The following is a 15,247-nucleotide window of genomic DNA, read 5'->3' on the forward strand; positions in this document are numbered from 1 at the left end:
AGCATCACATCCATTCAAGTTACATGGTTCATTAAAAGAATCTAATTACAGCATTTACATTTCTGTTAAAACACTTTGTCAACAGGAGCCAGTTGAAGGCTGCAGTGATTTTAGTGACACTACAATGTATAAGAGTGAAGTTATTGAATATTTGTCTCTCTTTACTGTTGCAGCGGTTTTGCAAATTGCAGACGGACCCTGTTCACTCCATAGACACCAATGTTATTCCTGTAGCTTGAAAGACAGCTACTTTTGATAAAACTGGGCTTGTAGCACATTGTCTGCCTTGCAACAATGGGAAAGAGGCACCGTTTATGTTTTGACAACCTATATCTAACGAGTTATTGATGCTGGAAGCCCGAATCTGTGAATATCTTTCCAACTTTACTGAACTTGGGGCCACTCCCACCTAAGGAGTGATATATTTAATTTTGAAAAAAGCATTTAGCCATACTTAAAGCTTTAAGTGCTTTATTAACACGGAACTAAAAATTTTGTATTGTTTTATTATCACAGGTTCTGTCTTAAAAGAGGTGGCATCATTTTAAACAGAAAAATCAAACTAATAAAATGTAATGACCAACCAGTGAGTAATACTGGATTCTGCAAAAACATAAACAACTTTTTTTAAAAAATCTAAATCTTATCTTAACACAGTTAATGTATTAACTTATTTTTGTGTGTATGCATGTATTTATTGATTTATTTAGTACTGTTAACATATCAGAGTTCTGAGTGAGTTTTTCTTAAGATAGGCAAAGGCCATTTATTGATTACATATAGGCTCTTAAATGTTTATTAAAAACTGAAAAGCATTAAAAAAAAAAAAACAACTTAGGCATTTATTGAGTCACTAAAATATTGTAGAGTACAGACCACATCAGCATGATTATAAGCATCCTCTGGTAAATTAACAACCAGATACTGATGTCTCTCACCATATGGACTTCAGGAGATGACTGGGGGATGATAAACTGTGACCTACTGGTTGGGTTCTCTCTGTTCTCATGTTTCTTACATGTTTGTCCCCTCACAGCCGGGTCCTAATGTTTTTTGAGCAACACACCATACTATGACGTTTTTACAATGATGGTTCTACTATGGAACCAGTTTGACATGTTCAGGTGTTCTTTGTGTGAAAACTCAGAGATTTCAGGGATCAGAAGGTGGTTTTCAACTTTCTTTGTTAACTTTCTGCTTCAAATTTAAACTAAATTTCCTTCACTAACCCAGCCCTCTGGACTCCCAGTAAGCTGTGTTCCTATTGGCTGTCCAGGTGGCTGCTTGGTGTTATTAGGAACACCTGAGCAGCTCAGTGTCTTCCTGCTTTATTTAGCTGCAGACAAACATTTCCTCTGCTTCTCTTCACCAGTGAACCTTGACTCTTGCTTCAGTTTGTTCTTTAGTCGTTGGCTTGCAGCTTCCAGAAGTAAAATCGTCTTTAATGTGTTTCTTGGTGTGTTTTAGGGCTTTGTACTGGATAGTTGTCTTGGTAAATGTGGTTCTTTAGCCACAGTTAGCACATGGTGTTAATGTGTCAGTGATTAGTGGATTTGGTGCAGGTGAGTTGTGTCTTTATCTTGGCTGTAGTGAGTCTTTAGAGGTTTTTGGTCAGACACATTCTGTGTTCTTGTTTGTGAACCAACGTTGGTTGTCCAGAAGGTGAGAGTTCCTGTCCTGATTCTCTGTTCTCAGAGGTTCTCTGGTAGGCTGCAGGAGACTTTAGCGTTTGGGTTGTGCTAGTTTGGTTTTTGTACGGTTTCATTTGGACGACTATCTTGAGGCCCCTCCATGTGGTTTAGTGAGGTTTTCTGGAACAGTTCTACATAGCAACCTGCAGCAGAAGAGACTTTGAGAGTTTTTAGGAAGTTCTGGAGACCAGACTTTAGAGCAGCAGAAACATTTGTCAGTAGTTTGAGCAGGAGAAGGTGAGCTTCAGAGTAGAAATGAGATGGAAACCTTCTTGACCTGTGTGGTGAGGTCCTGTACCAAGAGTTTGAGCAGGTTGTGAAGAGTCTGTAGTTCTTTGGTCTGAAAGCACAAGAAGAGTCGACTCATTAAAGGAGAAAACAGGAGATATTGTTGGTTCTTCTGTCACTCTGCAGTTTCCTTAGACTGAATATCAAGTTTATATTTTAAATGATTTCCCATGTGAGCCCAAGAAGACTTCAATAAACTCCCTCCATCCCCTGGACACAACATATTTTATTACCATGTTAAATGTTTTTTTTTTTTTTTTTTTTTTTTTTTTTAATGTTTTTGAGTTTTAATCATAGTTTTTTCTCTTTGCTTGTTTAGTTTTGTCATCTGTGTAAAAGGTGCTAAACAAATAAAGTTGAATTGATAAACTGAATAATTGACTGACTCATGATTGTGACAACAGAAATATTTTAATTGTGATTTAAGGGTTTATTTCATTTTTAAGGTTGGGGTTAAAATCTTGACAGAAAAAGAATATTAAAGAAATAAACTACATAACAAAAAGCAATTAAATCAAACAAAAAAATTAATACAATAAAACTTTTAAAAAGTTTTATTGTTAAAAAGATTTAAGAAATTTAAGATGTAATTTTCTAATTAAACATTTAATTTTTTAATTAAATGTTTTGTCTTTTTAAAGGTCTAATAATCTAATTAAATGTTTTGCATTTTTTTAAATGTTTAATATTCTTGTTTAATTTTATTTTTTAAATGTTTAATTATGGAAAATATTTTATCTGTAATTTTTAATATTTGTATTTTAAAAATTTTGTTTAATTTCATAATGACATGTATGTTGTTGAATTATCTAATTCAATATTTTGTCTGTTTAATAGAGTTAAACATTAAATACAATTAAATTATATGTACATATACCACCTTTTAATGTTTACTTTTCTTTTTAAATGCTTCATTGTATTTTCTGTTTAATTCCTATTTGAAGTTTTATTGTCTTTAAGATGTAATTTTCTAATTAAACATTTAATTTTTTAATTAAATGTTTTGTCTTTTTAAGGGTTTAATAATCCGATTAAATGTTTTGCATTTTTTTAAATGTTTAATATTCTTGTTTAATTTTATTTTTTAAATGTTTAATTATGGAAAATATTTTATCTGTAATTTTTAATATTTGTATTTTAAAAATTTTGTTTAATTTCATAATGACATGTATGTTGTTGAATTATCTAATTCAATATTTTGTCTGTTTAATAGAGTTAAACATTAAATACAATTAAATTATATGTACATATACCACCTTTTAATGTTTACTTTTCTTTTTAAATGCTTCATTGTATTTTCTGTTTAATTCCTATTTGAAGTTTTATTGTCTTTAAGATGTAATTTTCTAATTAAACATTTAATTTTTTAATTAAATGTTTTGTCTTTTTAAGGGTTTAATAATCCGATTAAATGTTTTGCATTTTAAAAAATGTTTAACATTCTTCTTGTTCAATTGTATTTTTTAAATGTTTAATGATGGAAAATACTTTATCTGTAATTTCTAATATTTGTATTTTAAAAATTTTGTTTAATTTCATAATGACATGTATGTTGTTGAATTATCTAATTCAATATTTTGTCTGTTTAATAGAGTTAAACATTAAATACAATTAAATTATATGTACATATACCACCTTTTAATGTTTACTTTTCTTTTTAAATGCTTCATTGTATTTTCTGTTTAATTCCTATTTGAAGTTTTATTGTCTTTAAGATGTAATTTTCTAATTAAACATTTAATTTTTTAATTAAATGTTTTGTCTTTTTAAGGGTTTAATAATCCGATTAAATGTTTTGCATTTTAAAAAATGTTTAACATTCTTCTTGTTCAATTGTATTTTTTAAATGTTTAATGATGGAAAATACTTTATCTGTAATTTCTAATATTTGTATTTTAAAAATTTTGTTTAATTTCATAATGACATGTATTGTATCGTGTTGAATGATCTCATTCAATATTTTTGTCTGTTTAATAGAGTTAAACATTAAATTACATTAAATTATATTAAACAGACAAAATATTGAATGAGATCATTCAACACGATACAATACATGTCATTATGAAATTAAACAAAATTTTTAAAATACAAATATTAGAAATTACAGATAAAGTATTTTCCATCATTAAACATTTAAAAAATACAATTGAACAAGAAGAATGTTAAACATTTTTTAAAATGCAAAACATTTAATCGGATTATTAAACCCTTAAAAAGACAAAACATGGGTACCCATATAGCTCAACGGGTTAAGCGGGTGACCCATGTACAGGGGCTAGTCCCTGACGCACCGTCCCGGGTTCGAGTCCCGGTAGCGGCCCTTTGCTGCAAGTCTTCTCCCGGCTTTTCTCACCCGTTTCCTGTCTGTCTCTTACTACACCTATCCAATAAAAGGCCAAAAAAACCCAAACATTTAATTAAAAAATTTAATGTTTAATTAGAAAATTATATCTTAAAGACAATAAAAGTTCAAATAGGAATTACACTGAAAATACAATGAAGGATTTAAAAAGAAAATTAAACATTAAAAGGTGGTAAAACATTTAAAAAGAAAAACCTTAAAGATTTAATCGAAACATTAACAGACTGTCTGAAGGTTCAAACTAACAGAGAACTACTCAAGAACTTTTAAGATTTCAGTCCTCAGACTGTGTGAAGGTTCAAACTAACAGAGAACTACTCAGGAACTTAGAAGATATCAGTCCTTGGACTGTCTGGAAGTTCAATCTAACAGAGAACTACTGTGGGACTTAGAAAATTTCAGCCCTCAGACTGTGTGAAAGCTCAGGTCCTGAGGACTCGGGAGGTCTGGAGGCTTTGAAAGTCTTGGAACTGAGGGTTCAACCCTCCAGCACAAAGGCTGAAGTCCAACCTCCTGAGAAAAACGATCGAGTCGAGACTCAAGTTAAAAAAAACTCGAAAATGGCAAAAAAAAAAAAAAAAAAAAAAAAAAGATGATAAATGCGCAAAAAAAAAAAAGTATCGCGCGCAGCTTAGAGGGAACAGTGGTCCCAAAACTGTTGATAAATTATTTCTCAATAAAACCTCATAACCAGTTACATAAGCACACCCTCTTTACTGACCTCTTTACCAATAAACCCCAAGACATACTTTGCCAAAATCCATAATAATCCATAAAATCTTTATTTGCACCAGCCCCATGTGAAAATGACATCAGTGTATTTGTAGAGCGTCTCATGAATGTAGCAGCACCGTTTAAATGTTTCATAACACAGAATATAAGCAAAGAATATATAGGGATACAGACAAACATGGGAAATAAGAAACGTGCTCTTCAATAGTTATTGTCATTATTATTACTAGTAATATTATTTTTGTGTCCACTACAACCCATACAATCATCTAGTGTAGTCAAACAGGAATGTGTGCATGGCGAATCAAATCCAAAACAATCCATGAACCAACGACCACGTCTTGATTGCACTTCATATTATTGACCACTAGATGTCGTACTCGAGCACTGTGTGTCATTGAGGCCTCGAGTAATGAACCATGTTTTGAATGAAGTGTCGAAGCTTCAACAAAGCCTCGATAAGCCATCACTACCTGTGTGTAAAACGCAACACAACTGAACAAATGAACAGCACTAAATGTGGACATAAAATAGTGCCACATATGAAGGCAGTGGAGGGCGCGCATTGATACAATGTTATCCGCCTCATCTGACCTCATTTCCGTCTCTCCAGACAGACTTTTGTCTGCCGGCATTTTCTTTTCAGTTACCCGGTGTGGATTTCAGCTCTTGGTTAATCTACTGTTTTGTTGGCCGGCTGAAGTTATTTTCGCTAAGTCCCCTTTTCCACAGGACTCTGCTACGCAATGCCTGGGTTTTCAGACAGAGACCGTGGCAGAGATAGAGGGTAAGTCGAGTGTCGGCTCCGGCTTTCTGAACGTTAGTCAGGAGCAGCAGCGTTAGCATTTAGCTGTTAGCTGCAGAGCTGTCACGGCTCTGTTCTCAAAACAATAGTCAACACAGTTGTTTCGCAGCCTCAAACGCCGTGTTGTTATTACGTTACATGAGTGCGCTGAGATGTGACCATAAATTGTGAGCTGGTGAGCGGCCCTGCATTGACGTATTTGTCATGTTCTTCATTTATCTGCTGACTGGAAGTAAAATGGCAGCTAACGGCGGCTCTGTGTCGCTGTCTGAGCGGTTTTCGTAGCAGCCTGCTAGTTATCTCGAAATGTGACGCAGTGGTGTCTCTTCTTGCGGATTCATTTTCGAGACGAAGGTTTGTGTCGCAGAGGCCCACTTTATTTTTAACGACTGCTTTTCCATCAGTAGTGTCTCCGGTTTGGTTCCCAACACTGAGCTCCGTAACATTTCCGTTTTATCGCCTCTCAAGCCGCTCAGTCGCGTCAAACTCAGTTCAGCTGAATTTTGCTGCGTTACCGCACCGGTTTTGTGTTTGCACGCCAATAATCAAGTACTGTAAAGTGAAAGTTGACTAAGTGTCATCAGCGATGGGTTTGAATGAACTAGCAGTTTGTTGGAAACTTAATAGTGGGATTTGTTTTGGAAAGGCCTAGATGTGCTCAGTGTTTGCAAAGCAGATATTTAGACCACCCACTTGTTCCTCTGGGATATGAGCTAGATCTGTCTTCTGTGACAAATGTCCTCAGAAACCGTTTACAATTTTCTAGCCTCATTTTTTGTTTATTGTGTTATTTTTATGTGTGTTGCTGTATGGCCCCGTGATATTAGATACAAATACGTTGTGATATTTTGGTCTTAGATAGGCCAAAATACAGGAATTTTCACCAGACAAGTTGAAAAACTATTCAGAAGAAAATAAATCATTCCAGAGTGATTGGTGTGATGAGGGAGTGCACCTTTAAAAACATTAAAGGTAATTTGTAAAAGCTGAAGAAAACAGCCCAGTATCTTTGTCATATGATGTAACATTGAATAAGACATCCAGAATAGTTTTTTGCTTTGGATGACATTCAGATCGGGATTTACACTCTACATACAGCGCTAAATGGTGCTGTTGAAACAACTACTGTTTCATTTCTTTTTGCAACTAGATCTTCCTGTTCATTGGTCAGTTTGCTGTGCACAGGAGGAGTGTGCATGTAAACAAACTCATTAAACACGTTAAAAAACACAACTCATTCTATTTTAAGAGTTGTTAAATGAGAGTAAACTTCTTGTATAGTATTCATGGCAAATGAAAATGGTGAAAGTTTTCTTTTTGCCAATAAGTTGATGCATGATTTGTTTAAATTTCACCATAGAGATGCTAATATTATATTTTGTATGGTACTAGGAGGTAGAATAGTAGGGGAAAAATAAATTTATAGGGTGTATGTAGTAAGAGACACTTTAACCAAAGAAAAGTGAAAATCTTTAAACAGTGGTGAAGATATATTAAAACTAAACTCATACTTTGTCAAGTTACAAAAATAGTGAACCCTTCACTTACAACTATGCAAAGAATCACATATTTTTATTTTCAAAACCACACCAGGACCAGGGTGTGATCACCCTATTTTCGTTAATATGGCCAAGTGATGGGCAAACAATAATCGATTTCAAATCACAGTTTGAAACAATGCAATTAGCTATTCACCAAGACTGCAATTTAGGATATACATCAGGTGGCATATATGACCCAGAGTTCTCCTTTAAGTGTCTTAATAGTTTGACAAATTTCGGGTGTCCTCTTTTTAAAAACATTTTTAAAAATCAAATCAAATTGCACTTGCAATATGTGTAAACAAAAATCACAATTAGATGTTTTCCTGAAGCCATTCAACAACTGATATGAACCTACTGATTATTTTATTGACCTTTTATATGAAAATTCCTCCCTTTTAATTAGTGCAATTTCTATGTCTGTGCCTGTCTGCCTTCTATGTAAGGTATGGTGGCGGGCCCCCTCGTTTTGGAGGTGGTGGCGGAGGCAACAGGGGTGGACCTCCTCCAGGAAAATTTGGCAACCCTGGTGAGAGGCTGCGAAAGAAGCACTGGAACCTTGATGAGCTTCCGAAGTTTCAAAAGAACTTCTACCAGGAACACCCAGATGCAACACGCAGACCAATTGTATGACCCATTTGTAAATTTTTCTCTTTTTAAAAAAATTGTAATAGGATTTATCTCCTTTTATCCTCACCTTGATACATATTTCATCTAAATGATAAGAGAAAGGACCTATATAGATCTAATGATTAAAACAAACATTCGTAACTCACACAGTGAATAGCTATTACTGCTATTTCATGCATACTTGTCTGCATGCATGTTCACAGTTTTCATTTTTTATTGCTATTTCAAATTCCAGCAAGAGGTTGAACAGTACCGAAGAAGCAAAGAAGTGACTGTTAAAGGCAGAGACTGCCCCAAACCCATTGTAAAATTCCATGAAGCTGCATTTCCAAGTGAGTCAAAATTTATGCCACCCTAATAATTTAGTGTAGTTCTCTGCCTGTCTGCTCCAGCATGCTAAATATTTTAGCATACTTCAGCAATTTAACTAGTGTGTCATCTTTCCTCAGGCTACGTCATGGATGTTATTGTCAAACAGAACTGGACTGAACCAACTCCAATCCAGTCTCAGGGGTGGCCTGTTGCCCTGAGTGGCAAAGACATGGTTGGCATTGCTCAAACTGGTTCTGGGAAAACTCTTGCAGTAAGTCAAGTGTTTTCTAGCTCAGATTTTTTTAAAAATGAGTTCTACCCAATTTTGCAAATGCAAACTGAGCCTTTAGAAAGTGGTCTGTAACCCATTTAGACCTTAGTTACTGTACCAATACTCTGTCAGTTTAGCAGAAACTCCCTACATAAGGAAAGAAAGCAGTTGCCTACTGTAGATGTGACCATTATAGTAATCACATCAGTCTGTTTTGCTCTTTGGTAGGTGTAGGTGAATTTAAAAAATATTTAATATTGTGCATTTGCTTATTTTTTTAATCTGTTACACTAGATTAGTTGTTGCAGTAACCTTACTGTACCACTCACTAGGTGGACTTGGCAGTCGACTTTCATTACACTGTTGCCCAGAGTGATTGACTCAAGATTGTCCAATTTTTGACAAAAGTTGGAACTAGAAGCATTGTTAGCACTCGTAGCTAATGTTAGAAATGCACCCTGCTGATGTTGTGGAGGTAAATGGCAGGCAGCTCCTGTTCAGAAAAACAAATGGAAATTTGTTTATCAGTCATATTAACTTTACTTTCCCTTATTTCTTAGTACCTTCTGCCTGCAGTTGTGCACATCCAACATCAGCCATTCTTGGAGCATGGAGATGGACCGATTGTAAGTGCAGTTTAAGTTATGCTGTTGTATTGTGTGACTCTGTTGTCGTAGCAAAGAATGATGACAACAATAACACTGATATCTACTCTTTTGTTGTTGGAATATTTTTACACTGTTTTTAAAGAGTGAAAATATTTTGAAACTTATCACAAAATATTAAAGAGAGGCTGACATGATGTCCTGTCTTCATATCCTACAGGTTTATGTGTTATTCTGCATACAACTAAATATATATTGTATGCTGGATTTGGATGTAGTGTGCAGAACTAATTAGAAACCAGTGAAGATAAAAACTTTTTTGTTTTAATTCTGCGCATTTGTGATATTCCACTTGACTGCAAGAAGATTTTTGCCTCAAACTGAAACCATATTTTTAGAATCTGGTTCGAGCATTATGGCGAAGAAGCACCATGATGTTATGGTATCAGCAGGCTTATTCCCTTTCTTCTAGTGGACTGTTAAATTGCGTCTAATCACAGAAACATGCCATGGCACGATTAAAGTGTGCTATACTTATGTCCTGGTCAACTGGAAGAAATCTTTCTTATTATATATAAGATGTTCTAAATATCTGTCTAATAATTTGTTGTGAAGCAAGCAAAAGACAAATATATGTGGGTACATTTTTTTATAAAATATTTCCTTAGTGCTTGGTGCTGGCACCAACCCGCGAGCTGGCCCAGCAGGTGCAACAAGTGGCTGCTGAGTACGGCCGGGCCTCCCGTCTCAAGAGTACCTGCATCTATGGTGGTGCACCCAAAGGACCTCAAATCAGGGACCTTGAGAGGGGTATGCTTACTGTATTACTGTCACTATGTAAATATTCTTCCAGTCATTCAACCTTTTTTCTTGCTTTAGGTGCTAGTTTTATGATGAGATCTTTCTTTTTAAGTGTGAATATGTAATGTTATATTTTCCTGTTTTTGTTAAAGGGGTTGAGATTTGCATTGCTACTCCAGGCCGTCTCATTGATTTTCTGGAATGTGGCAAGACGAATTTGCGTCGTTGCACTTACCTGGTGCTGGATGAAGCTGACCGCATGCTGGACATGGGATTTGAACCTCAGATCCGTAAGATAGTGGAACAAATTCGGGTAAGTTATATGATTTGCTTTCATTTTGCAGGCAATTGTCATTATTATTGAGACAGTCTCAGTAAATTAGCACATCCCAAACATGAATACCACCTCGCAGTTTGGTTGATGAGAACTATTTTGCCCAGCACCTTAATGAAATAATGACTCAGTTAGCTTGATAGTAATAGTAATTTTAGATATTTGAGGGGTGTGTCATTATTATTTTTTTTATTAAATGAAAGCTTTAAATTAACTTAGAAGCTTCAAAATAGTGTTAACATTCTCTTTTTTGTCTTTACCAGCCAGACCGTCAGACCCTGATGTGGAGCGCCACCTGGCCCAAGGAGGTACGTCAGCTGGCTGAGGACTTCCTGAAGGACTATGTCCAGATCAACATCGGTGCACTGCAGCTCAGTGCCAACCACAATATCCTGCAGATAGTAGATGTTTGCAATGACATGGAAAAGGAAGACAAGTAAGCACATGATTTTTTTCAGTTTTAAAGAGTTTGTAGCCATAAAGGTTCCTGCTGTCCTCTGTATTTACAACTGTATTTGAATAGTCATGCAGTTCAAAAACTTGTCTGTTCTCCTGTCAGACTGATCCGTTTGCTGGAGGAGATAATGAGTGAAAAGGAGAACAAGACCATTATTTTTGTGGAGACCAAAAGACGTTGTGATGAACTCACCAGGAGGATGAGAAGGGATGGGTAAGGACCCCTATCCTTATTTTTATTCTATTTTTTCAGCTATGAAGGTTACACTACATCTATGTGAAATTAACAGAATGTTGTCCTTCCTATCTCTTGCTCTTTTGTTAGACAGAAGCTTGCAGAAGTTTGTTGAAGCTGGCAATGTGTAATTCTCCATCTGTCTCTCACAGGTGGCCAGCAATGGGAATCCATGGAGACAAGAGCCAGCAGGAGAGGGACTGGGTCCTTAATGGTGAGATTTAAAATGTTACATTGTTAGCAGTTATAGTAAAATGATGGATATAAACTTGGATTTTCTAAATATGCTGTGCTTTGGTTAAAACTGTCCCTTTTATTTCAGAGTTCAGATATGGTAAAGCTCCAATTCTCATCGCAACAGATGTGGCCTCCCGGGGCTTAGGTCAGTATGCCATTGAGTCACATCACTTTATTATCAGTGTTACACTTATTTTAAAGAAAGTGGTTTTGCTTTCTTTAACTTTTCTATGCATTTTCTGAGTTTTTCTCACCTTAAGGTGGAGTCTTTGTGGCAGGCGCTAGGCATGACAGTCCCAGGCCTCGAGAGGGAGAAGGATGACATATTGGAAGTGCTCTACTGGCTTGCCACCCAGTGGGCCTAGAGAGGTGAAAGCTCTTGTGTGCCAGTGATCTTCAAAAGGCTGTGTGGCTAAGCCTTTGTCTCTGATATGTTGTTGAAATACACACACATCTGTTCTCTGTCCATGGATTTCACCTGACAAACGCCATCCAGCTGTTTCCAACTCAAACGTTTAAAAAAAAAAAAAAAAAAAAAAAAAGATATGCTTGATGCTGTGACTTTTGCCTTGCATGCTGTTGTGTTAGAGAGCGCTGTATTGCAAGTCACTTGTTTGAGATTTGGAACAATTGTAATCTTTCGGAGCTTGTATCACATAGCATGGGTGTGAGCTTGTCGAAGCTTTCCGTTGTTTTCTTTTCCCGTCAAAGTGCTGGATTTCTTGAAATGGAGAGAGCAGTTTGAAATCTTTTGTCTCTGAAAATTGATGAGACCTGGCACATGTGTTTAGGGGGTAGTGGGAACATCTAGTGAGAGGAGAAAGAGAGTGAGACAGCTCAAACCAAAGTTCCTCCCTCGCCTGCGTTTTATAGTCATGTCGAGACCTGCCAACGAGAGACATTTTCTCAAGTGAACACTGGCTTCTTGGAAGATCTTGCCTTGATGAGACTGATGAAGGGGTGGGGGAATTGTTCTGTGCTCGCTTGGGGGTCCCACAGGGTTCAATGCTTGGGCCTTTGTCTTTTTTTTGAAGGGGGCCCCTGTTCAAATTAGTACTTGGTCTATTTTGTCTTGGCAAGACGTGCAGTATGGCCTTTAATATCAAGCTTCTTTTGAGAGTGTACTGGGAAAAACCTGGACCTGCAAAAATGTACCACTCAATGGTCCTATATTGGCACATGAGGAGGCCCCAGTGCATATCGTGGCCCAACTGCGTAGAAGCTCCTGGATGTCACTTGACAATTTGTGGGGGATTTCGCTGCATTGGGAAAGGACTAGTGAATGCATACTCCTTTCTGGTAAGACCTAAATCCATATGTACTCCCTTGGTAACAAAAGGGAGATTGATGTCTTTTGGATCTTTTTGATTATGGTAAGCAATTGGAGTGTGCATCGTTTCTCTCTTCCCACAGTAGTATTCCCATGGAGTAAATGTGTACACAATCTCATGTTGTTTTAACGCATTTCCTCCACAGCCTAACGACCACTTTTCTTTCCCCCAGCCTTCACAGTTGCTAACTTTTCCCTTTGATCTGGCTGTTGTGGTGTGCAAAATCCTGTGTGGCCTCCATGTTTTGTTTTGCCACACTGCAACACTTTCACAGATGTGGAGGATGTCAAATTTGTCATCAATTATGACTACCCTAACTCCTCTGAGGATTATATCCACCGCATTGGACGCACAGCCCGAAGTCAAAAAACGGGCACGGCTTACACCTTCTTCACCCCCAACAACATGAAACAAGCCAGTGACTTGATCTCTGTGCTCCGCGAGGCCAACCAGGCCATTAACCCCAAGCTGATCCAGATGGCAGAGGACAGAGGAGGTAAAGCGTCATACTTGTTTACATAACGATCCAAGCTTGATTTGTGCTTCTGCATTGAATATAGCCTGATGTGCACCTCACTAGAAACGTAACTACTCGTTGTGGCGATGGTAGTAAGTTGCGTAAACAGGGCCTATTGATTTGGGCAAAGATGATAGTTTTGTGAAACTAATAGGCTTTAATTGTATTGGACTTGCTCATAATACAGACACGAGAATCAGTGTTCTGTCTGTGCAGTTGTGTCATTTTCATAGCTATTCCAATCTGTGTATTGATGACCTATGTTATTTATGTAATATAATGTTATGAGAGTCATGGCAAGGCTAGTAAGAGCACTTAAAAGCTGGACTGCAGACAAAGGCTTATTATTTTGGTATTAAGACATTCAATCAGTGCTCCAGCTTTACATATAAGTTACTGTACATAATGATTGTCTTTTTGCCAAAAATGTAACTTTTAACTGCCCGGATTCAAATGTTCAGTAATCTTAAGGTTGGAAATCACAGTTTTACATGGTTTACATGACATTTAAGGTATGAGGCTTTCTTGTTGTCATTACCACAGTGTTGAAACAACCTAAACCTCCCCTCTCTCTCTCTTTTTGTCTCTCTCCTGTCTTCGTCCCATGCAGGTCGTGGACGGGGGGGAAGAGGTGGCTACAAGGATGACCGCCGGGATAGGTATTCTGGGGGTGGGAGGAGTAATTTTGGTGGTAGTAGCTACAGGGACAGGGACAGTGATAGAGGGTTTGGAGGTGGGCCAAAGAGTGCCTTTGGTGGCAGTAAGGCCCAAAATGGTGGCAGCTATGGAGGCAACAGTGGCAACTCTAGTGGTAGCTATGGCAACAACAACTATAGCAACAGCAATGGACAGGGTAATTTCGGCGCTCCAGCAAACCAGGTGGGTGCCTTTGGTAACCAAAGCTTCCAGGGCCCCCCTCAGTTTGGGGCCATGCAGAGGGCCGCTCAGAACGGCATGAACCACCCGCCGTTCCCGTTCAACTCTCAGCCACCGCCACCACAGGCCCAACAGCCTCCACCCCCACCACCGATGGTGCCCTACCCCATGCCACCACCCTTCCCACAGTAGATATACACACAATATATGGAACCAACATGATTTTCGTTCAGTCTTGAAATCTTACAGTATGGTTATTATTAAAATTATTATCCTTTGTACTGTTTAACTTTGTTTTGCTTACAACAGGGTTTGAATTGTTGAGTAAGCCCCGTGCATTAAGTGGAGACGCATCTCCTAGAGTGCAACCACGACTGCTGCACTTTTTCCTTGACTGTTTTTTGTTACATTCCTCAGTAATTTATTTTTACTAGGTAATCCAGTGTTTTCAGTTTGTGGTATGTTTAAAGTGATGTTATGAAGATCATATAAAAAGGGTGCGTGTGGCCCTTTTAAATAAAAATAAGAAAATGGGGAAACTTGTGCTGTGTTTTTTTTGTGTGTGTGTGTGTGTGTGGTGGGGGGGGGAGTTTGGAGAGCTCTGTTTGTTTTGATGTAGATCTTGGCTCTTCTGAACCTTAGTACAGTGTCAGGAATTACTTATTTTTAAGCCATATATAGGGAGCATTTATTATTGCAGAAGAGGGAGAGAAAACATTTTCTGTGGCAAATGAGTGGTAAGATAACTTGTAAAACAAAAAAACTGCAGCACAGAAATTGTAACAATGCAGATGTTCTTGCACGCTATGGCGGCTGCAAGCCATAGATCTATCAGCACCTCTGTTTTTGAACTTTTGTCAACTGCAATATGTCTCAAGTTGCAGAAGTGAAGCAGAGAAAATGAACGAGGCGACATTTTGTGAGGCGTGACAATGCTGAGTTAACTTGTAATAAATTATGCAGCACAGGAATGAAAACAATGCTCATGTTACTGCACAACGTGGCTGCTGCAACTTCTAGATATCTTTGCACTTCTGTCTTCAGAGCCTCAACCTGAAGTCCATGTACACGCTAAAATATTGTGTTAAAGGCTGTAGTTTCCCTTTGTGGCCACAGGATTTCCAGAGATGCTGGTTTACAACTTTTGACAAGACTTAACATTCTACAAGTAAAAACTACTTATTTATGCATATTTTTTTAGACTGTTTGGAGCAATTATTTAG

The 15,247-nt window shown here is 37.2% G+C and overlaps 1 protein-coding gene across 1 annotated transcript; it reads left to right on the top strand.

The window, feature by feature from the left end:
- The first annotated feature begins 5,689 nt into the window (after positions 1 to 5,689).
- On the top strand, positions 5,690 to 14,563 carry LOC111564222 (probable ATP-dependent RNA helicase DDX5). Its single transcript, XM_023263678.3, has 13 exons — positions 5,690 to 5,860; positions 7,866 to 8,046; positions 8,285 to 8,381; positions 8,499 to 8,632; positions 9,193 to 9,258; positions 9,906 to 10,047; positions 10,191 to 10,351; positions 10,636 to 10,808; positions 10,932 to 11,042; positions 11,216 to 11,277; positions 11,386 to 11,445; positions 12,906 to 13,127; positions 13,759 to 14,563. Exons 1-13 carry the CDS (start codon positions 5,820 to 5,822, stop codon positions 14,214 to 14,216), a joined length of 1,908 nt encoding a protein of 635 aa, XP_023119446.1. The 5' UTR covers positions 5,690 to 5,819; the 3' UTR covers positions 14,217 to 14,563.
- Positions 14,564 to 15,247: the final 684 nt, after the last annotated feature.

The sequence above is a fragment of the Amphiprion ocellaris genome, chromosome 4, assembly GCF_022539595.1.
Source record: "Amphiprion ocellaris isolate individual 3 ecotype Okinawa chromosome 4, ASM2253959v1, whole genome shotgun sequence".
Classification (NCBI taxonomy): domain Eukaryota; kingdom Metazoa; phylum Chordata; class Actinopteri; family Pomacentridae; genus Amphiprion; species Amphiprion ocellaris.

Bases quoted from the DNA above. Each gene is read 5' to 3' on its own strand.
- LOC111564222 (XM_023263678.3), top strand. From the start codon at position 5,820: ATGCCTGGGTTTTCAGACAGAGACCGTGGCAGAGATAGAGG. The intron at 11,446-12,905 runs GTCAGTATGCCA...ACACTTTCACAG, and splicing joins TGTGGCCTCCCGGGGCTTAG to ATGTGGAGGATGTCAAATTT. The intron at 13,128-13,758 runs GTAAAGCGTCAT...CGTCCCATGCAG, and splicing joins GATGGCAGAGGACAGAGGAG to GTCGTGGACGGGGGGGAAGA.